The 20709-nt window shown below is 39.0% G+C and overlaps 1 protein-coding gene across 1 annotated transcript in view; it reads left to right on the top strand.

Annotated features, from left to right (window-relative positions):
• LOC109480545 (TOX high mobility group box family member 3-like) overlaps window positions 1-20709 on the top strand; it is a 43994-nt gene that overhangs the window by 17830 nt on the left and 5455 nt on the right. Inside the window, exons 3-5 of the mRNA XM_019782766.1 lie at window positions 6846-6914; window positions 19383-19566; window positions 20224-20356. Coding sequence (XP_019638325.1) covers window positions 6846-6914; window positions 19383-19566; window positions 20224-20356 — 386 coding nt within the window. The remainder of the gene's footprint in view (window positions 1-6845; window positions 6915-19382; window positions 19567-20223; window positions 20357-20709) is intronic.

Here is a 20709-nt window from a genome sequence, read left to right as displayed (position 1 = left end):
TAAGATGTGACATTAGTGACTTTGCCGCAATGTTTCAGGCTCTGTGACAGCTCAGCAAAATTGAGAAATTCTGAATAAAGAGATACATCCTGTATGAAGCTGTCTTAAAAAAAATCAGACATGTTTTAAAAGAAAGAAATTAAGATGTGACATTAGTGACTTTGCCATTTTGTTACAGGCTCTGGGAGAGCTCAGCAAAATTGAGAAATTCTGAATGAAGTCGAGTTGCATCCTGTATGAAGTGTCTTTAAAAAATCAGACATGTTTTAAAAGAAAGAAAGAAAGATGTGACATTAGTGAATTTGCAGCAATGTTTCAGGCTTTGGGAGAGCTCAGCAAATTTGAGAAATTTTGAATAAAGAGATGCATCCTGTATGAAGCTGTCTTAAAAATTCAGACATGTTTTAAAAAATCTCCTGTTCAACCATCTATGTCTTCTAGAGCAGTATGCCAGCTGAGCTTGAAAGTATTTGCAATAATCAATAATTGCCAATTACATTTGATTTGCCAAACGTCAAAAGAAAAAACCTGGCAAGATATATTGATGGCCAATTTAAACTTTCAGAAGGTTATAATTTGTCCATCAAAGATTCAAGGACAGAAAAATCATGATCTGTTCCCAAAGGTAATTGTCTATGCATTAATAAGCACGTCAGAACTTCTGCGTCTTTGCTGCAAAGATCTAACTGATGCGGGTTGATTTTACATAAATCCTACCATATGACACAACGCTGTGTTAACTCAAGTCATTTGGACCGTGGCCAGAAAAGTGCAGAGCAAAGCCACTGTACTGCATGAAGGATGAAAGTTTCGCAGCATTTTTGAAAAACATGCACTTTAGAAATTGGTGCAGCATTAATTCCTGCAAAGATCTAAATGATGCAGGTTGATTTTACATAAATCCTACCATATGACACAATACCATCGATGCTAACTCAAGTCATTTGGACCGTGGCCAGAAAAGTGCAGAGCAGAGCTACAGCATGAGGGATGAAAGTTTCGCAGCATTTTTGAAAAACATGCACTTTAGAAATTGGAGCAGTCTGACATATGTCAGGGCTGAGCCCCGGGCTACTCCGCGGTAATGCCCATTCATCATGCATCCATCAAAGGAGAAAATTAAATGACTTTCCTTATATCTCCCTTCACCCGTAATGCATCACAAATGACAGAGGCCCAGAGTAAGTCGACTCGAAATGTCTGTTTCTACATCTGGGTGAGATTCGGCGGGAAGATACTTCGCAAATGCGATTTTCCTTCGTAACAAGGCTGCCTCGCTCAAGGGCGTGGTCTTTATTTTGGTGCTGCGGATGGAAAGGATGTGTAGATGTGTATCCGCTGTGACATCTACGCTTGTTGGCTGAGTTGTGTTTAATAACGTAACGCGCGGACACCTTTGTCCTGACAAAACGGGTTACCGCTACATCCCCGCAGAAAGGAACGGCGGGCATTGTTGCACGGCGAGCTGGTTAATTTCATTTAGCGGGAACTTGCACATACATCTGCAGCCGAATCGCGCTTTAATAAGCGCTATTTAATTTGACAGCGCGAGAAATCCCGCAGTATGCATCGGACGGTCCTGTGGGAGACGGGAAAATGATGTTTTAGAAGGTTGAATCCCGGAAGGGAGCAAATATGCCCAGCGTAATTTCCTCTACTGGCTTGACATTAAGCATTATTGCGTGTTGTTATTTGGGAGGGTCCGTCTGAGTAAAGTCAAGGCTGATAGAATGAGTACACCCGACCCATTCCTCAAAGTAAGCCAAAGCAATCTCCCGTCTTCTTGACTAATGCATCCCGCCGCATATTACTTTGCCAAATTTTGGCAAAGGTCAATTTGCCAGTGAATCCGGTGGTTTTGACAAATTGTTGCACTTGTGGGGCAGATATAGTTATTCCATTTTCTCCAAATGAATGTAGATGTCTTGTCTGTAGGAGCTTGTACATGTACATTTTGTAAGTTGTGTATGTACAAATCTTTATCTACGTTGACATAATTTGTGGACAAAAAAAATGCTCAGGTCTATATCTAAGTTTATTTCCATTAGGTATCTATTTTTAGAGTGACAATTTTTACTGACAACTGTCTCACTAAATTTCCTTTTAATTTTTATTGTACTGTTATTTTCATAGCATGCTGTATTATAGCCTTTTACATTTTTCAACCAGTTTTCTATTCTTTTTCATAGACAAAAACATCTTATATTGCAAAAATAGACATTTCAATTTGCACATTGCTGTATTTTAGGTGGGATTTATACTACATGATTGTACTGTATTTATAGTCACTGTTTGTATTTTTAGTTTGAAGCCCCGCGGCCCATTTAAGCGTAGCGTGCAACATCTGGTTGCTCCTAATTTGTAAAACAAAATGCAATTAATGACATGCATCAAAGCTGAGGAATTCTTAATTAGGGGTGCTTAAGTTGTTGTTTAGTCTCTTGTCGTCAATTCAAGCACTGATTACCACTCAAGTGAAAGAGATTGTGGGGCTGAAAAGTGGTATAAACGATACTATATTTTATAAGAAACAAAGAAAACAAACAAACAGACAAGCAGACAAAAATATTTGGTCAAGGATTAATTATAAATAGCCTGAATAAAAATCTGAAACTGCTAAGATTATTATTAATTCCTCTCAACCACATTTGGTCACATTTGTGCATTTAACCCATCTGGGCAAGAACATGCAATAAAGATTCATATCATATCATTATAATAAAAAAGCTATTCTGAGGTTCCAGCCACAATTTGATTGATAGCTGCCAAAATGATAAAGAACAAAATGTAGAATTATTTTATGCCAGAAATCATGAGAACTCTTATAATGTGTTAAGTGTGGCTGTGCTCTTTTCTGTATTGTCTCAAATGTGGCTCAACACCGTACTTCAGAACCCACTCATGATGTCTAATGGTTATCTAATGTAATGTAGCATTATCTATATGATGGACTCCATTTGCTGTCAAAGGGCTCTTTGCACTTTTGATGGGGTGAACTGTCACTTGTGTCAACCAGAATTTCTTCTGCTGAAAGCTCAACTTTTATTGATTTAATTACAGTGACTTTGTTTCCAATTTCTACCTGCTATTCTCTCGTGTTTTAAAGGCGAGTGTTAATTATGTTTATGTCACGGGTAATGCGCATATCTTTGGATTACAAAATACATAATTCTATTAATAGGCATTTGTAAATACATTTAGTAATGCGCACCTCGTAAAGATACGGGTATGCATAAAACGGATTTGAATCCTGCTAGTATAAAGCTGTTTGCTGTTATGGCGCCGATGTCATTATTTTTACGAGAAATAAACACAAATCATAAAGTTATACTAGTAAGATTATCGTTGATCTTCTTGTATATACTTTCCCGCGTCTGATCTAAGTCCAATTTGGCTACCAGATGCGACGCGCAGTTTTTCATTATCCGATCAGTTTGAGGCTCGTGTTCAAAAGTGATTGTTATTGATTATATGGCATGTTAATCATAACAAAGAGTTTCAAATAGACCAGTGTTTACCGTTGGCCATGAATCCTCTACTCACGCAGGTATGTCCTGTCAGAATCCACCTGATTGATGGACTCCCAAACATGGCCGCCCCACTCAGATCATCAACTCTTCGAAAATAATTGGTTTCAGCAAATGCCGTCAAATTCAAGGCAAACTCTCGCAGTGCTCGGCTAATACATTATTTAGTCCGCAGTAAACGGAGAATGTGTCGTGCCGATTTACGCTGCACCTTTATTTGCGCAGGACTCGTCCCGGTGTATCCAATAATGATTGTCTCCACATAACGCGGCTGTTGGAGAGATTTTTATGAGGTGTTGGGTGCACCTCGGTGACTGGATTAATCTGGAGCAGGTGGGGCCTCATTTTCTGCAGGTTTTCTAGGTCAGCTCGCGTAATTGGATTATGTGCCGGTTATAAATGGCCCCAATTTGCATGTGTAAGTGAGGGCTCAGATTCAAGATTAATTAGAGTCGGTTTGTACAGTCATTATCCTGGCAGGTGTGGCCGCCCGGGGATGATTCGCGCGCCCTTCGCGGAGTTGCATCCCCTCCCCTGCGATATCAAACGGACGGTCCCCCCCCTCCTGTGTTGTGGGAAGCCCAGTTAGTCTGTAGTAGTCCCGGATAGAGAGTGGCCGGCAATGGAAGTACACTGCTTCGTATCAACATATGTGAGTTGGGCTCCTTTTTTTTTAGGGATCGAGACTCTACTTTGGGTGTTCTGTTTAGTCTAGTGGCATTCTGGACCTGTCTGTTAAGAGCTGTAGTGTAAATCATTGCCGTCTGTTAAATAGCAGTTGTTTAGAATTGGCCCGTTTCTATCAGCGCTAGTAGCTTGAACCGACGGCCTGCCGTGTACATGTGGTGTCGAGTCTTTCCCAAGATAGCCTTGATCTTCTCACAAACCGATTAAGTCAGATTGAGACTCATGCAGATTGGGGGCAGTTATAGAAAGCAGAGAATTGCAGCTGGGGTCAGCTCTCATATACTGTGGAGGATCTAGCTGTGAAGCCAATCATTTTCTGTTGGTGAGATGTAGTCTTTTAAAGTGGCATTGATGTTTGGGTTATTCGCATTGCCTACTGATGTTTTGGTTGTCGTATTACAAAGCTGTCTAGTACATGTACGTCTTTGTAGTACAAGATCTACAAGATTCTAGAATAGCAGGGCTCGGCCCTAATGTACTAGCTATTTATTTACACATGTTTTAAAAAGCCCTATACAAAGTGCTTATTTTTCTGTGATAAACAGCTTTGCAAACTGCTATTCTGGTGCTATTTGTAATCTTTATGTGTTATTGATGGCAGTTTTTATTGGATTATTGTCTGTAAATGCAGGAATGTAAATATCATTTATCAGATCAGCTAATCCTTTTATTTACACGAAGCAGTATGATTATAGTCCTAATCTAAAATTGTGAAGGCCGAAAATATTCTAACTCTTCAAATATTTTTCTCCTAAAATTTAGATCAAACTAGTAGTTATTTTTGGATGTTATTTTTAAACCTTAAGTTTTTTTTAATGAATCTCAAACTAACAGTTTGATTACAGTGCTAATCTCAAATTGTGAATGCTAAAAAATATTTAATTCCTCAAAAAATTTTCTCTTAAAATTTAGATCATTTTATTCTGGATTTTTCCTTCACCTTTTTTTAATGACTCTGAATCCCAAAACATGTTTTTAGCAGACTGTTTTACCTATTATTTATGAACGGGAATTATAGCCAAGCAAGGCTCTTTTGTTATTGTTGTCGTCTGCTATTCACACTGACACGCACTTCATTAACAAGGTGGGTAACGTTTTTTTTCCCGCGGCAAGACAAGCCAAGCGCTGTACATGTAATATGCGAGGGAAGAAGGATCGGGGAGCATACCAAGCATGACGCTAATCCTCTTCTCCCACACGGTATAAAAACAAAGTTGCGTGTCGACTGAAGTGGGGTCAATTTATTACCGTGCCGGGGGACCTGTCGGTAATGATATTACATCGCATGAAAGTCTCCATTATGCCCGGGTTCCTGACCTTGTTCTGCGAGCGCGAACTTGACCTGCTCCCCGAGAAAACGCGGTCCCAACGGGCCGGTGATTAATGATGATACAGGAGCTTAAAACAAGGAGGGTTCAGAGAGCGCCACCCAACCCTAACGAACAAAGCGCGCTGCCGAGATGATCTAAAGAAGGCTGAGATGTGTAGAGATAGGGATGAAATATCATATTGTGTGTAGCATTCATCAATTGGTAAGATTAGACGAAGTTGGAAAGTGAGTCACAGTGTAGGTTGAAGGTTTTACTTTCTATATAAACTGATGTGATGGTTAAAAGCTAACATGTACTTCTGTCATTGATGACTGTTTCCCAGTTGCATAAAAATGACAGTAAAAACGTTGCATATTGTGTGTAACTTTCATCAATTGGTAAGATTAGACGAAGTTGCAAAGTGAGTCACAGTGTAGATTGAAGGTTTTACTTTCAATATAAACTGATGGAATGGTTAGAAGCAACTTGTCAGTGACAAGTTTCCCACTTACATAAAAATGACAGTGAACAAGTTGCACAAAAATGACAGTGAAAGAGTTGCATAAAAATGACAGTGAAAAAGTACTTCTCTCAACTATCATGTTATTTCAGATTGTTTTCTTGTAATATAATGTAGCCCTATTTGCAGGGCCTTGTTTGAAAGTAGACACAGCTTGACTGTATAAAAATTACAATGAAAAAAGTTGCATTGTAAAAAACATGACAGTGAAAAAGTGCTTTTCTCAAGAATCATGTTATTTCAGGATCTTGTTTTCTCGTAATATGATGTAGCCACATTTGCAGGGCCTTGTTTGAAAGTAGACAGCAGCTTGATTGCAGGTGTATATTAGGTCAGGAGAGGCAAGGCTGGGTGTCACAGGGAGCCGGCTTCATTTGACGCGGAATCCCTGCGATAGAACGATAATTGGCGAACGGCAGCACTCACCTCTGTGCCCGACGCTTTAGGATCACTTGGTTCTGGTTATGGAGTTGAAGTCGACCAAATGGCAGTAGTTTGAATCTCGGGGCTTGAAAGATGAAGGTACTTGAGTGCGCCGGTGTGTTTGTGTCTTTGTAATAGTAATTGGCATACCCTGGTGGGTTAGAAGTCACTACTATGATTGCTCCAGGTTCGGCTTTATGGTTCCACTGGCTGTTTGTTCTTATTTTTGGCATCCTTTCCCCCCAATAATGACTATAAAGAGTAATGGTAGGATGGATGAGAAAGAAGAGGCTTATTCTATAGATACTCGAAAAAGAAACGAGAAAAAAGTCAGAAAACTCGGGGTTACTGAATGGCACATGTACTTGTGTTTTTCAGGGAACAAGCAACAATTTTGTGAGCAACAGAATGGCTGAGCAAGATAGTGACTTCTCCTTGTCCACTGAGGTATTTCTAGCTCTTCCTTAAGTTTATAAAACTATTTCTTGCACCTTTTTTTATAGCAGGTGTCAGTAGGTTTCAAATATTTCACAATTTTAAAAATTTTGCTTTTTTTAGCCCCTACAAATACCGGTATATGATTGGCTTCAGTTCTTAAACGAACTGTTTATAAAGAGGTATTTCTAGCTCTTCCTTAAGTTTATAAATCATTTGTTGTGCCTTTCTTATGGCAGGTGTCAGTATAGGTTGAAAATATTTCACAATTTTAAAAATGTGGCTTTTTTTAGCCATTTCAAGTTCATGATTGGCTTCAGTTCTTAAACAAACTATCAACAAGCATGATCTTATGTTCAGTTTTGTCTTTAGCATATTGTAGGATTCATTTTTGGTAATCACTGCCAGGCATTTCCCAATACAGCAAATAAAAGCTACCTAGAATTATGCGCTAGACACCCCGTAAAAAGGGCAACTCCAGGACTGGTGATTTTAGTATCAGAGTTTGACAACCGTACGTATATAGTGCCTAATTGGCACAGAGAGAGGGTTTATTTTGGTCTGCAGGTGTTGTCCGTATGTGCTCTCTGGAGTACGGCCAGAAATTTACAGTAGATCTGGGTGAAACCAGACAGTGATTGGGCATAGGTCAAGTCAGTTTGGCTTCTGCTAAGTCTTATATACAGCGGGAACATGGTTTTGTAAAAGGTTGGCATGCGAGTAATGTTGTTTCTGTGCAGCCAGTGTTGCTTCTCCACAGATGTTAATATGAATGTTTGTGAGAATGTTGTTATCTAATTTGTGTGTTGACAGTTTTTAAGTAATTACTGTACAAGTCTGTCATGCTCCTAAACCTGACTGAATTTACAGTGATCCATAAATGCTTCTTGGCTTGGATTTATCCATTATAGCTGTAGAGAAAAAAATGATACCAAAAATGACAGCTTAATCTTATGTAACATAACAATATAAGTGCATCTTGCAATTGCAATTAAATTTTAATCAATCTTTGTTTACTACAAGGTACAGTATATTGCTTGAAATACACAGAATTAAATCGTTCTGAAGTCTAAGCTTTTTTTACACTGGATTCATACTCACACAGTGCCCTTAACTACGTGTAGGACTCCTATCATACTTCAAGAATCTTAAAGGATGGTTCCCCTTCAAAATAAATATGCATCGGGGTATCCTTGGAAGCTCTCTCTCTCCATAAGGAATGGGGTGTCAGATAAAAGGTTGCAACCTTAAACTTAATGCATATATTGCACCTCCTGGCCGTAAAGACCCATCCTTTGAAATGTCCCCGCAATTGGAAAGGGCAAGGAGTCAAGGTGATGGCACGTTATTAGGACATGAAAGCCCCGTCGTAATGAGCCTCTCTCAGCTTTTGATTTGGTGCAGGCCGGGCCGTTTGAAGTCTAAGCGTGGTTTGTGTCGAATTTTGTACAAATTTGCTCCCAAGTACTCCAAGACTAGTGTGTAGTGTAAGACTTATGACCATGAAATTGTAAATGAAGTTATGTTTTAAGCCATCATTTACATGTGTTTGAATCAGTTTTTCAGCCTCTCTCAGCTTTTGATTTGGTGCAGGCCAGTCTGTTTGAAGTCTCAGCGTGGTTTGTGTCAAATTTTGTACAAATTTGCTTTCCAGTATTCCAAGTGTAGTGTAACTGATGACCATGAAATTGTATACGAAGTAATGTTTTAAGCCATCATTTTCGTGTGTTTGCATCAATTTTTGCACAATTTGGTCTCCAATACACAAAGTCTGGTGTACTTTACGACATAAAAACTGCTTGAAGGTGTATACGAAGTTATGTTTTAAGCCATCATTTACGTGTTTGCATCAATTTTTGTATGAACTTGGTCTCCTATACTCCATGAAGGTGTATACGATGTATTTACACGTGTTTGCATCAGTTTTTGTCTGAATTTGCTCCCCAGTATAATTAGTGTGGTATAATTTATGACGGAAAAAACATGTTGAGTATACAACATAATGTTTGCGGCCGTCATTCACGCATCTTTGTGTCAATTTTCATACGAATTTGCTCCTGGTTACAATCTACATAGATGTACTTAGAGCATGGCTTAATTTACGAGCGAAAAAGCATGTCTGAGTGTGCTGTGAAGTGTTTTCAGCCATCATTTACGCCGGTTTTATGCCCATCCTTAAAGCACCTTTTCTCCCGTGCCAAGTACATTTCAGCAGAGAAAAGAGGCTATTGTTAACTGTTATTATCGCTTTACAGGCTCCCATCCAGTGCTTACTGAGTACATGGAGTGATAAACCTTTATTGATCCTTTTTAGCAGGCTTTCCTGAATGTGGGTATCATGTGCCATCTTTTGTAATGGTGATGCCTTTTACCTTTTTTTTTCTTTCACAAAGTGTACGACCGTATATAAAAGAGGCACTGTAATAATGATCGGGTTGTTTCAGGCTGTAACTGGGAAAAACCGTCAGGCTACAGTTTCAGGAATTCGATACATGTGTGTGAGTTTAGCGAGCAGATTGAAACTCAAAGGGTCCCCTGACACGGACACATCGCGATGATTGAAAGTCTCGCGCCGAGATTCTGTCTCTAATTGCTTCCCCGTTGAGCGCAGTTTTACCGTCTCCGCTCTCGGAGGGTACTGTAATAATCTTAATGACATATCTAACATAAGGCGTGATTTAGACGCCATGTGTACGACTAGATCCCCCCATATTTTAAACACAGTATGAAATGAGTATATGTTTTAACTTGAAGCCTGCACGATTCCCCAGAGGTCATGGTACAGCCTAAGTGGGTTCGGAATTTAAGGCATGCATTTGTGCTATTAATGTGGATATCCTAGCAAAGCGGTAAATCTTCTACCCTTATAATGGAGACACTAATAAATTTCGGGCTTCAAAGGCAGGGCTATAAACAAGATAAATCTTGGCCCAATAATCCATTACAGCGTGTTGATGGGAAGAAGATAGTGTTCGTTCTGTGCCTTTGAACGTAATCCAATAATGGGGCCCGTATCTCACCATCGCAGATGGGTCGGTCGGAAAAGTGCGCGGAAGTTGCTGCTTCGTTTCTTTCTTATTCTTCTCGGAGAAGTGCTCTTTGTGTTTCCATCTCGGACACAAAGGCTAGGGCATGCTGGCTGCCGTCCAAAGTTGTCCACTTTGATTTCTAGCTCTTCCTTAAGTTTATAAAGTTATTTCTTATACCTCTTTTTTTAGCAGGTGTCAGTAGGTTTCAAATATTTCACAGTTTTAAAAATGTGGCTTATTTTTCTTTATTCTTCTCGGAGAAGTGCTCTTTGTGTTTCCATCTCGGACACAAAGGCTAGGGCAGGCTTTGCTGGCCACCGTCCAAAGTTTAGTGGAATCCTTTCCCAAAGTAAGTCCAGACTGTACTAAAACATATTGACATTATGTTCTTTTATTCTTAATATTCGTTCTTTTGTTCTTTCATTATTGGACATTTTGTTCGTTTCTTTTCTTATTCTTCTCGCAGAAGTGCTCTTTGTGTTTCCATCTCGGACACAAAGGCTAGGGCAGGCTGGCTGGCCGCCGTCCAAAGTTTAGTTGAATCCTTTCCAAAGTAAGTCCAGACTGTACTGAAACATATTGACATTATGTTCTTTTCTCAGCACTGAGATGGAAGATAACTACATACATGCATGTCATCTTCACTCTATCCACTAATCAAAAACTTTGGCTAAAACTTTCTGAAAGCTGTAAAATCTGTTGATCTCGACACCAACTTTGATCCCATCTTCCCCCCGAACAACACTTCTTATTGATTGCCCTCTCTTTAAATCAAAGTCTAATGCCAACGTTCTCTTGTTACTAAGAAGGAAAGGTTAGCAAAGATGCAGCGTATAAAGACTGGGGATTTTTGTGACGTCGTTAATACTGGTTTCTCTGCCTAAATGCGCAGCACGCGTCCTACTGAATGCTCTGTGAAAAATGGCAGCCAGTTTCTCTAAGTGAAAAGGGCATGATCCAGATAGCCATAAAGAAAGTTTATCACGCCTGGTTGAATTGTAAACATATCACGGTCAGATTATGGCGATCCCCGTGTAATGTTAATCTCCCAAATACACAGAGATTCGCCATCAATTTTAATCATTGTAGTTATTCCTTTTCTTGGTTAGAACAGGCAAGCAAGGCCTTTAGCAGAAGAAATCATCAAATTAAATTACCCAGAAAGGATTTTGAGAGATATCAAATTAAAAGTAGGTTCTGCTCTTTGTGCAAGACAAGGTGCAGTCTCTAAAAATGATAATTATAGAAAATTATTATTACTGATAAGTAGGTTTCTTTGTCTGAGCTGAAGAGATATTTTTGTTGGCTGCATATAAATATATAAGTATACAAATATGATTTTGTAAACATCTGTAATTTTGAGACAGTTTCCACATAATATGATATGTTCTGTTCCACTGTTCTGTTCTGACAATTTCAGCTAGAGTAGACCAATGCCATACATAACATTGTACTTGTAAATTATGGTGCATTCTAGTAGTAGACTAAACTAGACTGAAAGTATAATTGCATTCATTTAGCCTTTTACGGCAACAAAGTTACTGTGAGCTTGTTTTATTAATGAGAATAGGACCTTCAATGTCCTTCATAAACTGTTGACTTAAGTACTAGTGTCTGTGACTGTCTGAAGTTTCAATTTGACAGAATTTTAATGCTTGTTGGCAAGTCAGAATATGGCACATAAACAAAATGCTACATGTACACTTGAAATTGCTGTGATAGTGGTGGATGAAAACAGAGTCAGTGTGAACAACTCCGTTGAACCAGTTTTGCATGTTGATAACAGTCTCAATGACAGTCAACCTTGCCAGTGGTAGAGAAATATCCATGAAAACATCCAAGAACAGATAGAATACACTTATTTAAATGACATCAGTTATGTCATACATATTGTTCATTTAGCCTCCATAGCATGCCAAAAACTGGGGGTTTTGGGAGTCTTCATGGTCTTTGGGAGCTTTTTTTTATTTTGTGATTGCATATAGACAACATACATTTGTAGCTGGCCTGGTTGAATTACCCCCGTTTTTAGAACTGAGCTAATCAGAAAACAGCCAAAGACCACCAAACCCCCAGTTCTATAAGCCTGCTACGGAGGCTATTGTTCATTGATCATCAGATTCTGTGAATATACTAGATAAATCATTAGAATATATTTTGAATATTGAATAGTCTGACTGAGTTAGTCTTAGATCATGGGTGTAGGGCAAAGAGGGCAAGTCGTTCTGTTCTGCCCTCTGAATCCGATTCTGACCTTGACCTTCTGTACTTAAGTCTGTCAGTGAGATATTTTAGCTCAAAGCTGTCTGCAGGCAGTTATTCTCCCAACCAGACATTACAAGTCAATTTTCCCAGATTGTCAGCTTAGGCAAACTAGCGTGTAATTTTAGACAGACCAAAGAGCTTCAAAGGAAAAACAGTTATATAACTAAAGCGCTGTGATCAATTTGTATATTTGGTTTTAAAAGCTTTCATCCGTGGAGATATCTTATATCCCAGACTTTATGTAACATGTTATTTCCGAAAGGGTCAATCAAATCCAGTTCCGTCTAGTATTACCTTTGTCGCTAGTAAATCTTACTCTGACCTTTACAATGACATCCTAGTACATTGTATGAAACCTTTTTGAAAGTCAGGGACATCTATACACACATCAGGTACATTTTTATTCTCCAGCTTTTGTTGTTTTAATGTGTTATGCACTTACTCTAAAATGCCATCTGTTTTTAGATACTACACGTACATGACATTTGTTCTACATGTATGTTATATAATCGCTGTGGTCACTATATGCTGTACAGAAGGGAGATTTATTCCTTGAAAAAATCCTACCAGTGAGTAATACACAACAATACATTTCATCTATGGATATAACTCTAAGGTATATTCATATCCTTTATGGTATTCTTTGCTATATATATGTAATATGTACTTACTCTATTTTTAGATGCCACCTGTTTTAAGATCTGCACATGGCATTTGTTCTACGTTATATAATCGCAAAGGTCACTTTATTGTATAAAAGGTAGAACTCCTTGATACAAGCTTAATGCCCTAACTTACATTTCGTCTAATAATAGATGACTGTACTTACTCTAACATGCGACCTGATTTTAGATCTAGACATGACATTTGTTCTATGTTATATAATTGCAGAGGTCACTACATTGTATATGTACAGAAAGGATAGCTCCTTGATAAAGGTCTAATACACTTCGTAATACATTTCTTTTATGGATGTGACTCTAAGTTATATTCCATATCCTATACAACATTTGTAAATGCTAAATATATTGTACATTTAATAATATGTACTTATTCGACAATGCCACCTGTTTCAAGATCTAGACATGACATTTGTTGTACATTATATAATCACAGAGGTCACTACTTGATAATTTAAAAGCATAATACACTTCGTAATACATTTCATCTGTGGATGTGACTAAGTTATATTCCATATCCTGGGAGGGATTCTTGGCTAACGCGAGATAACTCGAGCTGAAATCTATTGACCTTGCTGTTTCCATCCCGATAGGCACGACATCAATGTAATTTCTTACACCATTCATCAAAGCGCTCACAACAGTAGATAAAAGCGCATTGTGCATATCATATAATAGGACGGGGTTGTCTGCTAAGCTGGACAAATGTGTTTTCATACCCGGGCTGACATCGCGGCATAATTGTAAAAAATGGCCCGTCCAGATATTCGCTAACTTTGCGGGTTAACGTCCCTGAGTGCTGCATTATGCGACTACAAAATTTAAGGCTGCTCAAAAAGTGACATTTGGTTTGTGAAGTTTGAGAATTCTTTTCATCAATATCAAAAAGACAATTTTTGGCACTTTGTGTATACTGGTCGTGATCATACTTTGTGTATATTGTGGAATATCATGTTCATTTTTGTTAGATGTCAAATATGTTTTATGATTTTGGAAAGTATATGTTACATACAACATATCCAAAATACATATTAAATCAAAATGGATGTGTCTTTTGGTAACAATTTATTCATCATTTCCTGTACTGAACAAACCAAAAACAAACATTGTCATGAATTTATTTGTCATATTACCTAGTACACCCAGCATTAAACAACAGAAAAGGTTGTTTACATGTGTTGGAGTATTTGGTTACATAAAGGTGTTGATTTAAATGCAAATTTGCTTAGTAAATTATACTTTCATTTCTGTTTGCATTTGATGCCCACCGACCATATAACAGATGGTGTGGCCTGAATCATAGCACTTAATGTAATTGAAAGATTGATTGGCAAATTTTCGTGTCAAAGTCGGTCATTCAAAATGGACATCAAATGAGTTAATGCATGGTAGATATGCTTCTATAGCCCGAACTTTCTATTGTTCACTGGATCAAATAGATTATAAATGGGTCAATATTAGTCTGCTGGAAAACATTTTACTTTGATATACATGACGTACAAGAAGAATGGTTATTGAGGACTTTTTGAAAAGACAATTTTCAAAGAGCTGTAGACGAATTAATTTTAAAAGGTCACACATATCCTATATGTTAGTCAGCAGTTTTTCGGATTGTTGTGGTAAAATTTTACAACTGCAACATTACATGCAGAATATGTATAATTTTTTGACAACTATAGGAGATTAATCATAATCTGTCTGCTACAGTACGGAAAACTGTACGCTTCTACCACTGTGTCTGCAGTTCCAACCCTTAATAGCATCAAGGTGCAATGTACCAGTATACTGCACACATTGTACAACTGTTACAATGCAGCATGATAATACAGTTTTATTTCATACATTTTCAGTCTGCTTCATGCTCCTATTTTTAGTTTAAATTTGGTCATTAATGGCTCAAGTGTATTATGCGCAATCACTTTAAATTTGCCAGAAGACTTGCTAATAATGATCGTTGATGCTATTTTTGGTTAATTTTTTAACAATCTCCTTCAGTGGTCACATCTGGTTTTATTTCAAAGCTCAGACTGAAAATAGAAAATAAATGACTGTATTCTTCTAGCCTAAATGTCCCCTCTGTGGTCCTAAAGTTTCTTTGAGTGTTGCAGAAATGGCAAAAAGCACTATATCGTGAGGGGCCATAAAAATACACACGTTACCATTTGCATTCTGTGCAAGCCATTTCAGGATACCCTGCCCTTGGAAAAGTCATTTAAACGCAGTGCAAAATGCAAAAGCCATGTCGTAAAACTGCTCTATATATAGTACTCGTATTTGATCCCGGACCATGAACAAAATTTGTCCTGACGTTTTATTGAGCCGCCACGACAATAAGTATCCGCCGCCGTAAAAGTAAAGGGAGAAAAAACGGAGAGTTATATTGTGACGGGAACCATATTGTAAGGCGACGTACAGTAAAATTCGGACCCGGGCAGTGATTTTTATTAGGGCTGGCCTTTTAGGATGGGTTATAGGGATGGACTGGTGGGATCCTATAATGAACTGCCATTTAGGTTTGACAAATGGGGGCAAATAATTGCATCCCCATCAAGAACTGGATGATGGATTGGGGATAAGAAATAAATACCTTTATGGCCAAATACATCTGTAACACACCGGGCAAATTCGTTGGCTATCTTCCCCCGCGCAACCTTTGTGAGAAAAGTGTATAACACATGCGTACTGTGTAATAACAGATAGCTGCATTAACCATCATGATAGATAGCAAAGAGTCCAATTTTCGGGGCTGGAAAGTAGTAAATTATGAGCTATCAGTGTCCCATTTCTGAGGCACGATGAACACAGGTCAGACTATAACTTATACCTCCAGTGCTCCTCTCTACTGGTAAATAATACTCGAATTTCGTTGATGTTAACCCCGGGTTTTGCACAGAATCTTGCACCTTCCACTAGAGAAGCTTTAAAATTGTGAAAATGTTGCTGAACCTGTAATTAAGATAATGGGACCGTCCTTGATTGTAAATTTAGAAACAGATTGCTATCGGATTAATGGTGAGTGCTTCTACTTGTCAAAATACATCTGTTCAGCAGCAGTCTCTGCCAAAGAAAGGTCTGTCTTTTTCAGGGGACTCTCCATTATTCTCTTGAACCGGAGCCAGGAAGTTAAGGGCTGTTTCAGTAACACCTAGTCTGGTGGTACTGTTTAGAGATTTTGTCCAAAAGATCACCTGTCTGTACAAATCATTACATATAAAGCACTACTTAATAATATACATAATATGATAATTATTTTACTATTATGCCATCCAAAATCCCAAAAAGATTTTCATGTTTACCAAAGGAAAACATACTGTTTTTGCTAAGTTTCCTCTTCTTCTTCTCCAAACCAAAAAGGTCAATGACCTGAGCCAGACTGTTTGTTACCATGATGGTAACTAGTGTTGGGTTACATCATGTTGCAATTTTATAGCAAGAGGGATTCAACATCACCTTGTTTGGTCTAAACCAAAACAATCCTTTTGGATAGGACTCTGCCACAAAAACATGTTTTATGCATATCAAAAATGAAAAATGATGATCATAAATTAAGCCATTTGAATTTTAATTGAGCGAAGTAGAAATTATGCAAACAAAACTCAATGATATTATATAAGAAAAATAATTGCAATATGACAACAAATACTAATCTTGACATTATTCCACCAGATTCTGTGAATTTGGGTTAGATAAAGACATGTGGCCGTGACAGTCATCAAGGTGTGGTTTATTATCATGCTGGTTTATTTTGAGGCCAGGTCCGACATCTTTGAAATTCCCTCCGGGGAGGGAGAAGCCTGTGTAATAGCACTCATAGCGGAATGATGAGTAATGATAAGGATTTGATTATTTTTCCTTTCCATTTTGAGTTCAATTTCCCAGATAATCTCCTTGCAGGGTGGTTCCTTAGATCGTAATCCTTCTCGTTTTCCTTTGTGGCTGAGTGGTAATTTGTATTTGTCGCCGGTAAAATCAAATGTGGGGAAGGTCGTTATACACCATTCCTCTGCACTGATAGGAAATTTTGTCTCGTGATGATGAAATCGCAGAGGTTCCAACGTTCTTGTGTTCACCTTGAAAGCTGTGCGCGGAGTGTTACTAGTGTTTTTATGTATCCAAGCAGCCCACTTTGTCGCTTGTTTTGCAATCTAATTACCGGGTTCTTATTGGCTTATTAAATTCCTGTTCAATTGGCCAAATGGTGCCTGTTATTTTCCATCACTTTGCTGCGTGGATGTCGGTAATTTAATGAGGCCGTTTCAAGAAAAAGCCGGGTTTTACTACAATCGCACGGAAACACTAGATTCACGACCGATCGTAATATAAGTTTTAAAAGCTGCACGTAAAATGACGTGACCCGCCGATGATGCTTTTGAACGACTCCTGTAAAAGTTCGGCTCCGCATGAAAGTTTAATAAGACATGCCTATAAAAGAATGGCCGTGATTTGTGGGGCTTGTCGCGAGAAATGTGACACAACACATGTCAAGCTGTCCCCCGAAATGAAATTACTTGATTCAAATGTCATATTACAAAAATAATTGGACCGGGTTATTTATTGCGCCCATCTAGGAAAACATTTTACGATAGCATTTTCTGGCGACTTTGCGACGGCGAGTCATTACCATGAGAATAACCACCTCGCCGAGACCTAACTTAGACATTGTGTAAGTCTAAAATAACAACCGGCCGGGGTGAAATAACACCGAAATTTATGGAGCAGAAGTTGAAGCGGAATCGCATCAAATAGGTTCTTTGAAGACGAATAGCCCGCTCCCTGGGGTGAGATATTAATAATGAACAGTAGGAATATGGCAAAATGAGATTGGGGATATTGCCTTGTAACTCTGGGTTGGCATCCACCAGGGACCTATAACATGTCCATATTGCTGTTTTGAAGAATGTATGATTTAAGCGGGGTGCTGTGTTCTGATCTACTCGGCTCTGTTGTACCTTCGCTGTATGATGATATCGTGTTTGGATTACCCTACCTTAGCTTCATTAAACCCAGACTTGCGGGTTGTGGCTCTATAAAATACCAGCCGGGGATCACGACGATTTGTTACCATTATTTTGCATCCAAGCATTTAGGCCGCCCTAATTTTTATGTACTTGCGCATTAGCTGTGGGAGTACAGTACATACAGCAATCTCTGTGCACACACAGTTACAGCGCAACAGTGACAAACATATGCAAGCAATTAAGGCCCATTACTTTGTGTGTAACTATATTTGTTGATTCGAATGAAGATAAAACATTTGTGTTGTCAGGATAAGAATAACTGAGGCCCTATTTTCGTTTTGCTTTTGTTCTTCGGAATTATAAATTATGGAGTTGTTCTAGATAGCGGGACAAGGGAAAGAGTTGACCTCTCGATAGCTTTGACATATTTTACCACGGACATTTACCTTTTGTACGAGGCATATTTGGCAGTCCGTCCGGCCAGCCGTATAACACTTTCGGACCGTATTGCCGGAGGATATAGTCACCGAGCGCAACATGAAATAATGCCATTTAAACATATCTTTCACTTTCTGCTATAAAGAGCAGTTTGGATGTGACCCAGAAGGGTTATGTGTCTTCTGAATGGACCAAGTGGAGCATAGAGACATACTTTACGGATAACACTCCACATTTATAGCCGAAAAGGCAATAGTCTCCTGCGATTGCCATATTGTTGCTATATGGCGTGGGTCGCTTTATGAAACATGATACTTCTGTTATTGTGCATGTGCATGACCTGGATGTTAAGCTACTGTGAAGAGGGTGGGTTTCGATGTATACATTGTAAGTAATACTATTCTGAATGTCAAAGTGTGATTCCTACATAAAAGAAAGCCATTACGTCAACAAGGGGCCATTACATTGTGAGTGGGTTGGGGCACATTTAATTACAATTTTCAAAAGTGTCTATGGGACTGTATGTAGTGACTGTGGTTTTGGATCTGGTACCAAATAAATGAATATCGATACTAAATTAAAACATCTAAGTTCTAACTCTTTAATTGTTGCCCACTGTGACTGCTTTTTATAGCTTTTCTGTCATAAAATATTTTGTTTGTTTATTAATAAAAACTCAAATTGGTCTGCATGCTGGCTGCTTTTCATTGACGCCCATGAGGGTCAGGGTCATGATAAAATATAAGATTTAGGTTACATGATATATTCATAAACATAAACAGTGTACAGAAGTAATATAAATGAATGAATATGAATGAATGAATTTGTCCTTCAAGCACCCAGCCCCTGAGCTTATAAGACTGAAACCATTTGGAGATATAATATACATGTACATGGAGTTACACAAGACAAGAGAAAATCAGAGGTACAGAAATGACATATTCATGAAAATCCATAGACATAGATATTTCTGACATTAGAATATTAAATCCTTTCTTTCAGACCTTCCACCTTGGTGATGGAGATACAATACAAAATTTAATGTATATACTACATAATATTATGTTACATAAGAAAAGAGAAATCAAAATTCCAATCTTCTTTTTGCAGACCTTCCACACGCCGAGTTTCGGTGATGAAGAGTTCCAAATCCCGCCGATCACGCCCCCGCCGGCGTGCGAGTCCGACCTGGTGGGAGCGAGCAGGACCTACAATGAGCCCACGCCACAGTTCCCACCTCAGAACCTGGACATCCCACCGATTACACTCGCAGACGCACTACACATGGAAGAAGGTACAGTAATAAAACCTCAACCTCCAACCTGTTCCTTCACTTTCGTTATGAATGAAGCAAGAAATAGTTTCATCTGTAAGAATACATTTCTCCCATCACACTGGCAGACGCACTACACATGGAAGAAGGTACAGTAATACAACCTAAACCTCCAAGCTGTTCCTTCACTTTCGTTATGAACGAAGCAAGAAATAGTTTCATCTGTTCATCTAATACATTCCACCAATCACACTCGCAGACGCTCTACACATGGAAGAAGGTGAGACACAGTTATCATGATTAGCCCACACCAATTTAATTTGTTGGTTCTCAGATTTGCCCACTTCATTTTTTTTCTGATTTGCAAAAAAAAATTGCAAAGGCCAAGTGGGTAGAGTGCTCGCCTTGCATTTGGTAGGTTGTGAGTTCAATTCCCGGCCGAGTCTCATACCAAAGACTTTAAAATGGTGCTTAGCACTTAGCATTTGGGAAAGAGTTTGGGAGTTAAACGCACACCACTTCCAGTGGACTAGACCCTGCTGTAGTGATTGCACAACTGTGTGGCCCAAGGGCAAAGAAACAGATGGGTGCCGTCAGATGCGACCATACTAATGCTTGGGAGAGGGCTTTAACTAACTAACTGCCATCATTGATATTCTTCCTTCCTTGTTTGTCCAGGCATGAACACCACGTCTCGGTCCTTCCCCACCACCTGTATGGGGTCCACAACCGTGCCTGACAGTTCCGGGGTCGCCATGACAACTAGACACTCCCCCATGGACCTGGCCTTCGACCAGGCCTCCTCCTCCAGGTATGCACTTATCCTCTTCATTTGTTTGTTTGTTTCGCATAACCGGTAAACCGCCTTTAGGCATAACACACCAGTTTTGTACATGTAAGAACAAGCTGCGTAAGACCGGACTGTAGGGTTTAAACCACTCACACCGGGAAGGTCCCCTACTCTTTTCGATAAGGGTTCTTGAACGTGTGTTGGGTGTGGCTCTCCCCAAACACGGGACCTCCATTTAACGTCCTATCCAAGAGACGTGCCTAACCAAAGCTTGGTACTCATTTATACCTGAGTGAAGTGAGGAAAGTCGTGTAAAGTGCCTCCCCCAAGGGCACAAGATCGGTGGCATTGGCGAGGATTCGAACCCGGGACCT

The sequence above is a fragment of the Branchiostoma belcheri genome, unplaced genomic scaffold (assembly GCF_001625305.1).
Source record: "Branchiostoma belcheri isolate BF01 breed outbred unplaced genomic scaffold, Haploidv18h27 scaffold51, whole genome shotgun sequence".
In the NCBI taxonomy this organism is placed as follows: Eukaryota; Metazoa; Chordata; class Leptocardii; order Amphioxiformes; family Branchiostomatidae; genus Branchiostoma; species Branchiostoma belcheri.
This window is presented reverse-complemented; position numbering and strand designations above follow the sequence as displayed.